We start from the raw sequence: 15,897 nt of genomic DNA on the forward strand, positions 1-15,897 counted from the left end.
AATTGAGAGTAATTAAATAGCTTGCTTTAGACAACACTTGACATAAACGTAACAGGTGTCACTCATGGTCATATCCAGAGATGTTCATCTCAATATGTGTTAAATATAATAATGAAATACTTTTATACAAATTTAATTGAAAAACAAATTAAATTATGCTTTTAATATGTATTGAGATGAGCATTGATACATGGATACATGGATTGGCAACCCCAGTCCAAAGGTTAATTTCAAATGGAAGCAGCATGTGCCCAGACGAGAGCCTCTACCTTTCTCACTACCCTTGTAAGTTGTTAGTGAAACGATCCTTTCTCACTCCCCTAGTAAGTTGTCTGTTAAAGAAACGATCCTTTCTCACACCCCCAGTAAGTTGTCTGATAGTGAAACAATCCTTTCTCACTCCCCTAGTAAGTTGTCTGATAAAGATATGATCCTTTCTCACACCCCTAGTAAGTTGTCTGATAGTAAAACGATCCTTTCTCACTCCCCTAGTAAGTTGTCTAATAGTGAAACGATCCAGCGGTATTTGCTGCTCCTACTGCTTCTAAAGCTGCCAGAACATTATCGAGATGGAAGGCCTTTCAAGGGATAAATCAAATTAATATTTTATTTTTATCAAAGGGTAAATCAGCATTCTTTATTATTTCAGAGCATGCATAATTAATTTCTCTGTGAATATATGAATGTAATTCAATTGCTGAAGTAATTGATACTACATATTATTTTTACCTTTAGTGGCTTTGCTTGTCCTTCAATAAAACGTCCATTCATTTCCTCCATTGCTTGGGCAGCTTCAGAAGTCTTAGAGAATTTGATGTAGCAAACACCTAAGGAAAACAACACATTTTTCAGATATTTTTTTTAATGAATACATATTTATAATTTATTAATTTAATAAACTAATCCATAGGCTACAAAATTTCTAAATGCTATCATACCAGTTGGTATGCATGCTTGAAATATTTTCTTTTGGCACTGTTATCTACAATGCATTAAAGGGCATGAAATTTGAATTTTTCAGATGACGACATGTTTGCGTGGTTTTAGTGTTTACACAAACAATTTTCTTTAGTAGTTCAGATAGAAATGTAAAGGTTAATTGGGAACAATATTCAAAAGAGAATCTAAGATGAGCGATTTTCATAGCTTTTCTCCTGTCATAAATATGAAAATATACTTTGTGTGTGCTACCAGGCGAAAATAAAAATCAGGTTTGTTTGTCTTAACTTGACCTAACCACAAAAATCGACCTGTGTCAAAATGCTATTCATAGTAACGACAACACGATTTTTCTGCGATGGTGGCACGAGATCTCACGCACCGCGGTGCATGTTCGTAATACATGGCACATACTCTTGTGGCAAGCAAAATGGGTTTTAAACTAAATCAATCTAATGGTAGCAGCACAGGTACCTTTGCGTGAGCCAGAAGAGGCTATGTATTGGCATGCTTTGACTGGCACAAGGTTAATATATTAGCAATCATTTTGTCTGACACTAGGTACATCACATTTTCTATTATTATCAGGGGTGCAGAAAGTACTCGCCCGCTGGCCAATGCGAGTAAAAATTCTGAGGAACGAGCTAAAAAATGCAAGTACCAGTCCGACAGGCGATCTGTCTTTTTCATTTTGTTTGCCACTTGCCAGGTGTTTTTAATGTTTTGTCAGTATATTCATATATATCATTTGAAGTGAAGACACTGATATTAAAATATTATTAACAGTGATAGAAATAAGAAAAAAAATATCACGGACAAGTACCGGGGTATACCACAAAATCTACTTGTCCGCCAACATTTCCACTTGTCTATCTAAGTAGGACAGGAAGTGGATGCAGAAGGAAAAGTTAAAACCCTGGGCTTTTCTTTTAAAAACCAATTCGCTTGTTACTCTTCACTTCAGATTGTATGTAATTTCGTGACTTGGGTGACTACAACAAATTTTTTACAGTCGAGATAATTTCAGCGTAAATAGAAAGTCATAAAACAATTAGTGTTTTTGTTTTGGATTCAATGAAAACCAGTAAAATTGTTCTCGAGCACATTCCCTTCAGAACACGTCACTAAACTTTTGTTTTTGACGGGTGCGAAAGCTATCACGCCTGTGAACCCCCATCAGCTCAATCTGACGGCCCCTAAATTAAACAAATCACGCTTGTATTTTTTTAAATTTTTTTTTTAATTCTGCCATTTTAATTGTTTATTGAATCCAATCCACAACGTCACCAACCTTTCCATTCTGTTCACAATGAACTTCCTAGAATACTTTTTATAAATTGAAACACGATTGGTTGGTTATCTTTACACTGAGCCAATCAGCTAGAAGTTCACTTATTATTAAGATCTCGTTGGTTTTGTTGTGTTTAATTTCGTACAATGCAGGTAACAACACAAAATATATTTTACACTGTCGTTGTTTTGATCACATATAGAAAACATAATACGGTAGGTGCGTTGTCCAATAATTCTATGATGTGTATAATGTTTATACATGTTAATATCACATTAAACGCGTACACGAACAAAAAACTAAATTTAGTAAAGCAGGTTTTGTTTTCGTTAATAGCATAGCGACGTACTCCAGATATTTCTACTTTCTGTTTCACAATACTGCCACGTGATTTAAAGCCAAGGACATTGACCGTGGTAGAGTCAGATTTCTAGTACATGTAATTGTTTGACGGACACCTGAAAGAAACCTACACCGATTTAATTTCAACTCAGTAATTCAAATTTACCGAGTGTAAAGCATGTATATTTTAAAATTAAATTTACATTAGGTGTTTTTTTTTTTTTTTTTTTTATTATGGGTTGCTATGATTCGAGTAAGTAGTATAATAAATGACATGTTAACTACAGTACACCGATAATCAAAGTTAATCCTGTTTGTAAAAAATATATATTTATAAAAATTGTAGTAAGATATATTTGGGTAGAAAACAATAGATGTTGACATTTTCTGTTATGACATTATTATTATTTTTTAAAATAGAGAATTTGCAGGTACATAATATTATGATATCATGATAAATGTGATAACCCTGTGCCATGTGGTTGTTATACTTTTACATTCAGTTCACAGGTTTGTGTCCATGGAGAAATCATATAACTCTGCGATGAAAACTAAAATTATTGTACTTGTTTAAATAAAACAGAATAAGCACAAACAAATCAAGTTTCAATGGCGAACACCCAGAAATTATCTCCCCCTTAGAGGTCGCGTCGTCACTATACACCCTAGAGTCTCGCTTTAAACAGCTGTTCGGTAGTGTGATTTGAAGCCACTGGTCGTATAAAATTACTTGTCCACCTCTGTACGAACAGGAAAAGTGGTCATATTTCTTTCAGACGATGATGCATTGCACAAAGAATGTCTGGACTGCATAACGGATCTAGTATATGACAAAATACAACAACAACAAAAAACAAAACAAACAGTGAATCGCTGAAAAACGAGGCATTTGTATGTCACTGCCTATCCATTCTCGGTGTGTGGATTTAAAACAAAATTAATTATTTATATATTATTTGAATAAAATCTAGTTGAAGTATTATATTTTCTTCCTTTTATGTATGCTATGTGGACATTTGTTTATTTGTGTGTTTTGTTCACTGCTTTTTGGTGGGGGGGGGGGGGGTAGGTGAGTTCGTCCTACCCCCCATGACATTGATCATGTTTGTTGTCGATTATTCGATTATTTAATTAATTAATTAAATCTGTTTTTAATCAATAATTTCACAGACTAAAAGAAAAAATGTTTTAGAAACAACACTTTTTATTATTTATGTACAGGGCCAGCGGAGTGTATTTGATAGTGGGGATGGGGTGGGAGTACTTATAGTGTGCTGTTTGTTAAAAGGTTGTGTGAGAGAGAGAGAGAGAGAGAGAGAGAGAGAGAGAGAGAGAGAGAGAGAGAGAGAGAGAGAGAGAGAGAGAGAGAGAGAGAGAGAGAGAGAGACAGAGAGTGTGTGTGTGTGTGTATACATGTATTTGAGGGCCCGAACCTGTTGGTGGGGGTTCGAAGGCATGCTCACCCAGAATAAGTTTAAATATCAGATGTTAACATAAGGCCCATGACATCTCCAGACTTTTGAGAACAATAACAGGAAAAAAGAGGAGACCATGGCCCTATCGGCCCTCACCTCTTCTACAGCCCCTAATACACAATTTGAAGAAGAAGAAAATAATAGTTTGAGACATGCAAATAGCATACATACAATATAAACAGAATAGTGAGATGTGGAGTGCCCATTGAGGTGTAAAAACAATTGTTTCTTGAAACCGACCCTACCTAAAAAAAAAAAAGGCTTACCCTGATTATTTTCCCCCCATTTTTTTGTAAGTTAAAAAGAGTACAGATGTCGTTTTTTGGGTGTTTTTTTTTAAAGTTTAGACTGGCCCTACCTAATATTTTTTAGTCATGTTCCGAGATTTTTTTTTAGGTACAAGGCAGAATAAAATTTTCTTTTCTTCATTTGTTAAACTGTACATTTGATTATTCCTTTGTTAATCTATCTATAGGGGGCCTATTAGTTGGGTATTTCTTTTGTAAGTTGTAATATGTATGTAGGATGCATTTTCTTTTTATACTAAGCATATCTGAAATTACTGACAAAAACACTACCAAAGGATGCTGTGATGGTGGTGTAAACAAATAACTCCAATGAAAGTGAAAATGCTGAAATTAAAGTAATTGGTAGGAGTAGCCTGTGTGGTGGCCATGGGTTTACCTTCTTAGTGAGTCAGTACCTATGCCAAGTGTCAAAACCATGGGTCAAAATTATGAAGGCTGTTTTTCTGAAACACAGATGTTTAACACCAAATTTAAAATGTGCTGAGATGTTGTAAAAAAATATTTATTTCTTTTCATTACTGGTTATTCTAAAGAGACTGCAGAGCTTGTTTTGCAATGTGAGATTTGATTAAATACTTGAGGCATAACAGAACAAACTGTTTTGTTTTTGCTACTGACCCAAAAACAAACTAACCATAACAAAATACTTTCCAAATTATAATCTAGAATTTATTTACATAAATATCCTGAAACTTGAAATTTAATATTCAATAAAATAAATTTCTTTTTTTTTCTTTCTTTTTTTTTTGAGAGGGGGGGTGGGGTCTCTTTTTATTCTTTGTCTTTTTTTTTATTATTGCCTAACTGGACTAGTTTGGACAAATGTAGCAAAATCCCAACATTTTATTCTCCAGCGACTGTTTAAGCCTATAACAGTTTATAATACTTTTACTTTTCGAGGTAGTATGTTGACTACATTGTGATAAATTCTAGCATGGCATTGAAAAAACACACACTGTTGGACTGAAAATATAAATACCAGATAGGTATTGTTTATGTACAGTTTATCAAATACATGTACATGCTAAGCAAGTAACTCATCATACATTGAACATGAAACAAGCCATGTGTGAATACTGCATGTAATGCATCTCTTGAAATGAATGTAATTAGTGTTAAACCTATATTCACTTTAAAGTATTAGTAAACCATAAGTGTACTTTTATATATAGTCATAATTATTTATTGCTGCATCTGGTTTTAGAAATCCACATTTGTAAAATAGCAGTATTTTGTTTCTTTAATTTATAATTTTACTCTTGCAGCCTTTGGAGAGAAAAAATAGTATAATGTCTAAAGCAGTTTTCAATTGCTGTTAATTTCATTATCAGTGCAAATCATGGACAGTCATGAATTTTCTTGGTAAATAAGTGTATGAACCATGATAAAGATTATTTACATTGGACTTTTCTTAATATAAGTACTGAAAAGTATAAAATTTAGATACCGGTAGGTCAAATAAATTTATGTTAAAACAGGCTCAGTGAAATCAGAATTCCTATCAGATTATGTCATTTTGTACACAAATTAAATTATTTACATTAACAAATTATAAATATTGAAAAACAATACCACTGTCATTTCTAATTTCATATAAATGTGTATGAAAAAGCATTGTTATATTTCTTCTTACATGTGAAAAAACCCCCAAACAATTAAGAACCAAAAAACTATATATTTAATATTTTAAATTTCCTATTTATTTTTCATCATTTGAAAATTTAATATTTATTTCTGTAATTATATATGTATGTTATTGATTTTTTAAAAATGTATTACATGTATACATATAAACATTTTTTTTTATTTTTTTTATTTTACATAGAATATATTTATTTATTTATTTATTTATTTTGTTTGGGTTGGGTTTGGGGTTTTTCATTTTTTTTCATTGAAATAATTTATTAAAAATAATTGTTAACAAATTTGGTTGAATTTACTCTACTCTGCAAACGAATAATTTGTGGTTTTAAACACGTATATCTTCAAATTAAATCGCGATAACAAACATTGAATAGTAAATGAATTAATGAATGTTTAACAACACCCCAGCACGAAAAATACATCGGCTACTGGGTGTCAAACTATGGAGCGTGGCGTTTTACAAATTAAAACTTTATTAAATGCTGTTACCGGGTTTTTTATTGCAAACACTCAAGTATTATCAGTCAAATATGTACACATTTAATGGTTTTGGTGTGGTGGATATATGATAGAAAGTTGTAAGAATGGTAGGGAGTAGCCTACGTGGTTGTGGAAAACCCACGATTTAGCTGGACATTATTTTGTTCTTTTTTATTCTTCCATTATTTTTTTTTACTACCAACTGCGGAATTTCGTAGATTTTTATTATTTACTTTAATTTTTAGCCGTTCTATGCTTCAGTCACATACATGCTCACAATTAGGTCGGGAATATAGAGTGGATATACCGATCGGTGCTTTACGACAATACAAATTTACAAAAAGGAATGGTGTATAGTGCACGAGCGCCACCTGTCGGAAAGTCTCTGATTGTTCGCCATTCCTTATTCATAAATAGTCAACAGATTATCATGATTCAAAATTTTAATGCAACATGATATGCATATTAATACATAAGAAATCGACAAATGTGTTCATGGTGTTTCCTTTTCTTGACCCATTCCTTCCATCTTTGAGAACAACCATCACATTAGTTAAATTAGGATATTTATTTTGAAAACACGAAACATTAACCCGTAAAGATATTTAATTTAGAAACTATTCCTCCTCAAACTTAATCATGTTCATGGGTGCAATTCATCTCGGTCTCTTGCTTCTAATTCTGATTATTTTGAGGGGTGCAATTTTTCCCTCCTCTGCATTTTGAAGAGTGCGATTTTTAGCACTCCTGGGTTTTTCAAAAACAAAAGTCTGCGTCACTGGTTTTCAACTTTCACGTTCAGCCGAAGGCCTGGAAATAATTGTTTTGGCGATGCTTGTCAAAATCACCTGTCATAAATGAAAATCTGTGTGTCACCAAATGTTAAAATAATGTTAATGTTACATATATACTAGTATAGTACGTACATGTTTACACGATGCAGTTAATCTCCTCTAAACAGTACCCTAAACCCATGGGCCAAATTGGGCCCAAGTAAGATTGATCCATGGTAGTTTGGTAAAATTTGTTATATTCTGTTCAATATTAAATATGGAACAAGTAATGAAACTGTTAAATAACAACTGAACTCAGATGATGATAAAATGATGCAATTTAAAAACACTTAGCTTGGGAGGTGGGCGTGTCTTTTCATCATCAAACAAATAAATTATGTATGTTATTTATGTCAACCGAGATGTTCCGAGTGGGGAATTCGGAACTCAATCGCAATTCAAAGGTATTCACGAGCTAAGACTATTGTGTTATCAAGACCTTGTTTACTTAACTCTCAAACCACGATATTTGTATAACATTTTGCGATGAGAAACCGTTGATTTCGTTTTTGTTTTTTTGTGGGGGGTTTTAAAGTACAACAAATTGCTAAAAAATTATGATACTATTTTGTAAAAAAATAATATTTTACTTGTCTGCCGGATAACCACTAAGGTAAAGTATGCTTGTCCAAGTAAATTTTCACTTGTCGGGACAAACGGACAAGTGTTTAAATTTTGAACGCTGATTAATAATATAATATTATTCTAAAGACTGGCAGACTAGTAGAAATTATTGCAGGATAGTAAATTTTAGTTGGTTTTGGTCCGGCGGACTAGTGAAATATGATCCATTTCTGCACCCCTGATTATTAATAGACACGATTCAGTCTAAATGTGTATGAAAAAGCATTGTTATATTTCTTCTTACATGTGAAAAAAACCCCAAACAATTAAGAACCAAAAAACTATATATTTAATATTTTAAATTTCCTATTTATTTTTCATCATTTGAAAATTTAATATTTATTTCTGTAATTATATATGTATGTTATTGATTTTTTAAAAATGTATTACATGTATACATATAAACATTTTTTTTTATTTTTTTTATTTTACATAGAATATATTTATTTATTTATTTATTTATTTTGTTTGGGTTGGGTTTGGGGTTTTTCATTTTTTTTCATTGAAATAATTTATTAAAAATAATTGTTAACAAATTTGGTTGAATTTACTCTACTCTGCAAACGAATAATTTGTGGTTTTAAACACGTATATCTTCAAATTAAATCGCGATAACAAACATTGAATAGTAAATGAATTAATGAATGTTTAACAACACCCCAGCACGAAAAATACATCGGCTACTGGGTGTCAACACTATGGTAAACAAATAACATTGAATAGAACCCGTGCAGCGTGGCGTTTTACAAATTAAAACTTTATTAAATGCTGTTACCGGGTTTTTTTATTGCAAACACTCAAGTATTATCAGTCAAATATGTACACATTTAATGGTTTTGGCGTGGTGGATATATGATAGAAAGTTGTAAGAATGGTAGGGAGTAGCCTACGTGGTTGTGGAAAACCCACGATTTAGCTGGACATTATTTTGTTCTTTTTTATTCTTCCATTATTTTTTTTTACTACCAACTGCGGAATTTCGTAGATTTTTATTATTTACTTTAATTTTTAGCCGTTCTATGCTTCAGTCACATACATGCTCACAATTAGGTCGGGAATAATAGAGTGGATATACCGATCGGTGCTTTACGACAATACAAATTTACAAAAAGGAATGGTGTATAGTGCACGAGCGCCACCTGTCGGAAAGTCTCTGATTGTTCGCCATTCCTTATTCATAAATAGTCAACAGATTATCATGATTCAAAATTTTAATGCAACATGATATGCATATTAATACATAAGAAATCGACAAATGTGTTCATGGTGTTTCCTTTTCTTGACCCATTCCTTCCATCTTTGAGAACAACCATCACATTAGTTAAATTAGGATATTTATTTTGAAAACACGAAACATTAACCCGTAAGATATTTAATTTAGAAACTATTCCCCCTCAAACTTAATCATGTTCATGGGTGCAATTCATCTCGGTCTCTTGCTTCTAATTCTGATTATTTTGAGGGGTGCAATTTTTCCCTCCTCTGCATTTTGAAGAGTGCGATTTTTAGCACTCCTGGGTTTTTCAAAAACAAAAGTCTGCGTCACTGGTTTTCAACTTTCACGTTCAGCCGAAGGCCTGGAAATAATTGTTTGGTGATGCTTGTCAAAATCACCTGTCATAAATGAAAATCTGTGTGTCACCAAATGTTAAAATAATGTTAATGTTACATATATACTAGTATAGTACGTACATGTTTACACGATGCAGTTAATCTCCTCTAAACAGTACCCTAAACCCATGGGCCAAATTGGGCCCAAGTAAGATTGATCCATGGTAGTTTGGTAAAAGTCTTTGTTATATTCTGTTCAATATTAAATATGGAACAAGTAATGAAACTGTTAAATAACAACTGAACTCAGATGATGATAAAATGATGCAATTTAAAAACACTTAGCTTGGGAGGTGGGCGTGTCTTTTCATCATCAAACAAATAAATTATGTATGTTATTTATGTCAACCGAGATGTTCCGAGTGGGGAATTCGGAACTCAATCGCAATTCAAAGGTATTCACGAGCTAAGACTATTGTGTTATCAAGACCTTGTTTACTTAACTCTCAAACCACGATATTTGTATAACATTTTGCGATGAGAAACCGTTGATTTCGTTTTTGTTTTTTTGTGGGGGTTTTTAAAGTACAACAAATTGCTAAAAAATTATGATACTATTTTGTAAAAAAATAATATTTTACTTGTCTGCCGGATAACCACTAAGGTAAAGTATGCTTGTCCAAGTAAATTTTCACTTGTCGGGACAAACGGACAAGTGTTTAAATTTTGAACGCTGATTAATAATATAATATTATTCTAAAGACTGGCAGACTAGTAGAAATTATTGCAGGATAGTAAATTTTAGTTGGTTTTGGTCCGGCGGACTAGTGAAATATGATCCATTTCTGCACCCCTGATTATTAATAGACACGATTCAGTCTAAAAACAGCTATACAAGTGTCGAACTCCATGGACAATCCGTAATCGGCCGACTTATTCCGATTGGTGTGGAACAGCCAGGGCTCGCTCTGTCGGTAGCCAAATTAGCCATTGGCTAATTTTTACAAAAAATGGCTAATAAAATTTGCAAGTGGCTAAAATTTTGGCTAAGCCATTTTCTGTCTTCTGATGTGAACAAACGGTTACATAATCTATCCGACACCTTAAACATAATAATACTACCAAATATTCAATTAGCGTAATAGCGATCTCGCGACCGGTAACGAGAAACGGTGTCATGCAGAATACAGTGTAGGCCTTATGATGTTTGCGTATTTTAATAATCACGGTTATTAATTTTAACGGCATGCATTTAGCATGTATGACAGCAATGTCTGGAAGATGTGTAGCTTGTTATTTTTACTTTGTAAAATCTTTGAACCAAAGACTTAATAAAAACAAACCGACAATGCATGTCAATTTGAATACACATGCCAGTTCAGGGCCGAAAGACATGTAGGCCATCTCAAGGGCCGAGTTCAGCCAGACCGAGCGAAAACAAAATGTTCGCTAGACTGGTTTGTGCGCTTCACGTTAAACCAAATGGACACGACGAACACCAAATAGTTCGCAAACGTTAGGAAGAACGTTCGTTGGCTGAACTGAGGACAGCTCTCGGTGGAATATCCGTCATGCTTCAGAGTCAGCCGACACCCGCATGTCAAGAGACATCGTTGCGGACATTAAACAATACGATTACACAAAAGTAAATCTTGATGTAAATTTGTAAAAAAACAATAGTCATTCGCATCAATGAATACCTAACTGCAGTTTTTGTTTATTCCTTTGTCTTTGTTAATTTCGTACCCATGCAGATCGCGATCGCCGGAAATAAACATGCAGTATTTAAATTTTGTAAGCAGAAATCACAACAAGCATTTAACACGACGCTGAAATCAACCGCAACAACATGGCACAAATTATAAAATTGTTTGGGATCGGGAATTGACGGGTCACTTAAAAAAAAAGCAAAGAAAAAAACAAAACAATTGAAACTCACATAAAGATTGCTATTTAAAGAAATAATGAGCTCTATATAAAAAATAAAATAAAAAATTATTTGGGAAAAAAGGAAGAAAGAAAAAAACCCCCACCATCCATAAACATCCAACCCACCCCCATATTTCTGTATGTTTGTTAATTTAATATCATAGGCCTTAGAAGTAGGGTGGGTGTATGGGGTACTGGCTTCAAACTCTGAAGATATTGCATAACCCCATCCCAACCCCACCCCCGCTGAAAAATCGAAGTAATATATTAACTGCCCCTACCCCCATTGAGGTTTTGTTATTCCTATTTATTCCAGTTTGTACACAATTAGCTGAAAAAGATACATTTTCATATTCATATATAAATACTCAATACTGTACTGCGTAAAACAAATTTGGCTACGGCATTTTCAATATGGCTAATAAAAATTCCATTTAGCTAATATTTTGGCTACGGGCATTTTTGATCCAGGGTGAGCCTAGTTACGGTATTGTAACGGAAACTTTCGCCTACGTCTCGGTTACCGTTACGGGATATAGATGCTATTTCTTCGTAGCAGCGCCGCCACAGATCACAGCGGCATGTTTCTCGGCAATATTATCGCCTGTTTCGTTCAAATAAAGTTGTAGTTGTATACACATTTAAGTTTCTTCACGACTGACACGCATCAGGTGCCATAAAGGTGTCTTATGTATTGGTAAGCCCTTAAAATTCGCAATGTACAATATCGTCTGGCTATGTTTATCCCTTGACAACCATGTTGGTTGTAAGTAGTTTTCTCCGCTATCTTCTTCGGAGCACCGCAGAAACTGCGTCGAGTAATATATATATATGTTTGTTACTTACCTAAAACTATTTATTAACTGTAGGTATTTTAAAACCATATACTGTCCGAGCTCATGAGGAATATTTGGCGATCACTAATAGTAATACAGTGCTAATAATAACAATAAATTGATTAATTAAAGTCTAAGACGACACTACTAGCACAAAGTTAACATTATTTACAGTTCTTCATCTCAGATCTGAGATAAGCCACTACAATAAAGCACAAAATACACACTAATATTAAAATGACATTCTACTACTACACTACTCAGGGGTTTCCCTAGAGCGATAAGCCGACACGGCCCGTGCTCCCTTAGCCAGCCAAGTAAGCGCCTTCATGTCTGGTAAGCGCCTTAACTGCAGGACCGTGTCGGCTTAATTTGTAACATGTATACAAAACAATGGAGCTGTGATCCGTAACGTCATTCACCACACATTATCACACTTCCATTTGGTATCTCTGCAATTCTTTAGATGTTCACTTTGAGGTCCACTGATCGCACCGTTTTAATTGTCGGCGGGCTTGTGCTGGTCACGTGGTACAGGTGATTGGCTACTACTAATTCGTCAGATAACTGCTTGTTGTAATAATGTCTGTATGCTTGGGAATTACGCATCAAGATAAATCAAAGAAAATACCTATTAATTGAATAAACATCTTTGAAGGTGAAATTCTTGAGTAAAACATGTCACCATTAATCCTGGTATATATTTACCATATCGAAACCGTAACTACATTGTTATTTGCTAAAATCGTATGCCTTATGATGTTTGTTTATTTTAATAATCAAGGTTATTAATTTTAACGACATGTATGACGGTGATTCAACGTCTGGAAGATCTGTAACTTGTTATTTTAATTTTGTAAAGTCTTTGAACCAAAGTAATAAAAACAAACCGACAATGCATGTCAATTTGAATACACATGCCAGTTCAGGGCCGAAAGACATGTAGGCTATCCCAAGGGCTGAGTTAGGCCAGACTGAGCGAAAACAAAACGTTCGCTACACTGGTTTGTGCGCTTCACGTTAAACCAAATGGACATGACGGACACCAATCGAATAGTTCGCGATCGTTAGGAAGAACGTTCGTTGGCTGAACTGAGGAAAGCTCTCGGTGCGCGAATGTACGTCACGCTTCAGAGTCAGCTGACATCGTTGTAGACATTAAACAATACGATTACACAGAAGTAAATCTTGATGTAAATCTGTAGGAAAACAATAGTTGTTTGCATCAATGAATACCTAACTGCAGTTTCGGTAATTTCCTTTGTCTTGGTTAATTTTGTACCTATGGTTGAGAGCACGCATGCAGATCGCGATCGCGGGAAATGAACATGCAGTAGGCCCTATTTATACAAATTGGAGTTAAACGTACACTGAATTAGTTTACAATAATCATATTTGTCAGATAATGTTAGATATATATTTGTAAAACTGTGAGGTGACATTTAATAAGTTAGCTGGATTTTAAAAAGACCGTAAATTTTAATTTTATTAACGTTTTTTTATTATTAAAGTGCCTAGGTATTTTACAAGCAGAAATCACAAGCATTTAACACGACGCTGAAATCAACAGCAACAACATGGCGCAAATTATGAAATTGTTGGGTGTGGGGAATTGATGGGTTACTTTAAAAAAAGTTTACCCCCCCCCCCCCCAAAAAAAAAAAAACCACAAAAAAAAACCAACACAACAAACAAAACATGATTAGCTGGATTGAAAGCAAACACTTAACTGTTTTCAACCCACTACCCCACTTCTTTTGGCTTGATTTGTGTTATAATGATGTTAAATATGTAAGCGCCTTAAAAAAATCCTGGGGAAAGGCCTGACTACTAGCAAACGGCTAGCTCTGTAAGTACTTTAAAAAAACATGACTACGGTCGACGACGGTCACTTTTCGCACCCTTATTTTGGCTTTGTACACAATAAATATCCTACAGTAATGTCACTTGAAATCCATATTTCGTAAATAGTACAGTTTTTTAATCACAAGATTTTCTTCAGAGTGAAGTGCATTAGTAATGTTAAAAAAAAAAAAAAAAAAATTCTATAGCAGTTTTGCATTGAAATGTTTCCAGCGTTCTTAAAACGGAAACGTCATTCACCCAGTTTATTGTTCTTGTAAAGAGATGTAAAGTGACATCATGCAAAAAAAAAAAAAAAAATTTATGTATATTATTACAATGCTTCGCCACATTAAAATAAAAACTGGTCTACTTACCTTGACCTCTGTCAAAAAAGTTACGAGAGCAGACAATGCAGTTTAAATGTCGGTATGTTTTTATTTTTCATAATTTTAGACAAACTATTAAGTTTCAGTTTTAAAAGATAAATTAAAAAAATACATTTCGTCAAATATATCATAAAAACAAAAAGTACAAAAAGTAAATTATATATTTTTATGTATGGATATTTCTCATTCTCAAGAGATTCTCGTATTATCTGTCATGGCTGCCGAAGAACGCTTTTAGTCTTGATAATTGTTAATCTGCATTGTATTAATTATATTTGCAACAACAATTAATTTAATATATATCAACGATATCGAGTAAGTGTTTCCAACAAAGTGTGAATGTTTTTTCACAGAACACTGAAGTTTGTTTTTGCTACACATGGGGTATATGCCTCATTTCGTAGCGCTGAAAAGAAGACCGTGTCGATGTCAGCGCTACGTTATCGTATCTGGGGTGAGCCCTGACAGCGGTGTGAGATTTTCATGTCACCTGTCTATAATTTTGTATAACATATAATGTCATATTTTGTTTTCATCAGTGTCATTAAATTGCATCGGTATATAATATTCTAAGAAACTACCCATAAAGGTTCTGTGACGTGCTTCAAACACCGAACATCATGAAGTCAGGACTGAGAATTTCAGCAAACTTCCATAAATTGTAAATAAAATATGTTAGTGGCATGGTAACACGGAAAGATATCTGCTTGGTCCCCCCACCCTTCCCTCATCAATGTAAAGAGGGTTTTTTGATGGCGCTTATATGTGGAATGAATGAATAAATGGGGGGGGGGGGGGGCAGGGGGATATTTTGCCACAAAATGTTTTAAAAGGTATTGTATAACTATCTCTAACCCTAAACTAATTCTAACAAATAGTTTTAAAATTGTTAGGGGGATGACTTACATAAACTGAGCACGAAAAATCAAACCTCACGGAATTTCAAGCATAGCGAAATTTCGGGCATTGATGATAAAAATAACTGAAAATGGATTCGAAACAAATTTCACACAAAACATTTTGAGATTCAAACTGAAGTACCTTTTTCTTCGTTTGTTCGTCTGTCTTTAACAATCCACACATCCTCTACCGATCCGTATTTACTAAAACTATCACGCATAGCTTGTTCTGTTATACCCTTTCCACAAAGAATAAATAGCCGACTATTCGGTGGATCATCGCCGGACGCCATTGCTGATGATTTGTCGTTAATTCCTCCTAAATTCGCTTACTAACGTTCACATCTAAAAATAGAAACGAAATGTCGCTGGCCTTAGCTAATATAATTTAGATATTTAGGACACTAGAATAAATAAAAATGGCCACATATTTATACGTTTAGTTGGAGAAGATCCACATAGTATCTCGTGTCATCACGTTGAAGATTCGAAACATGGTCGTTCTAATTGAAATA

At 33.8% G+C, this 15,897-nt stretch overlaps 1 protein-coding gene across 2 annotated transcripts in view; it reads right to left on the reverse strand.

Annotated features, from left to right (window-relative positions):
- Window positions 1-15,675, reverse strand: part of LOC121380666 (RNA-binding protein 45-like) — a 37,858-nt gene extending 22,183 nt beyond the window's left edge. For both annotated transcript variants that reach the window (XR_005958990.1, XM_041509598.1), the window contains exons 1-2: window positions 15,525-15,675; window positions 730-827 (exon numbers count right to left, since the gene is read on the reverse strand). Coding sequence is in view for 1 of the 2 variants with exons in the window: in XM_041509598.1 (XP_041365532.1) it covers window positions 730-827; window positions 15,525-15,675 (249 nt within the window). In the remaining variant the exon portion in view is untranslated. The remainder of the gene's footprint in view (window positions 1-729; window positions 828-15,524) is intronic.
- Window positions 15,676-15,897: the final 222 nt, after the last annotated feature.

The sequence above is a fragment of the Gigantopelta aegis genome, chromosome 9 (assembly GCF_016097555.1).
Source record: "Gigantopelta aegis isolate Gae_Host chromosome 9, Gae_host_genome, whole genome shotgun sequence".
Classification (NCBI taxonomy): Eukaryota; Metazoa; Mollusca; class Gastropoda; order Neomphalida; family Peltospiridae; genus Gigantopelta; species Gigantopelta aegis.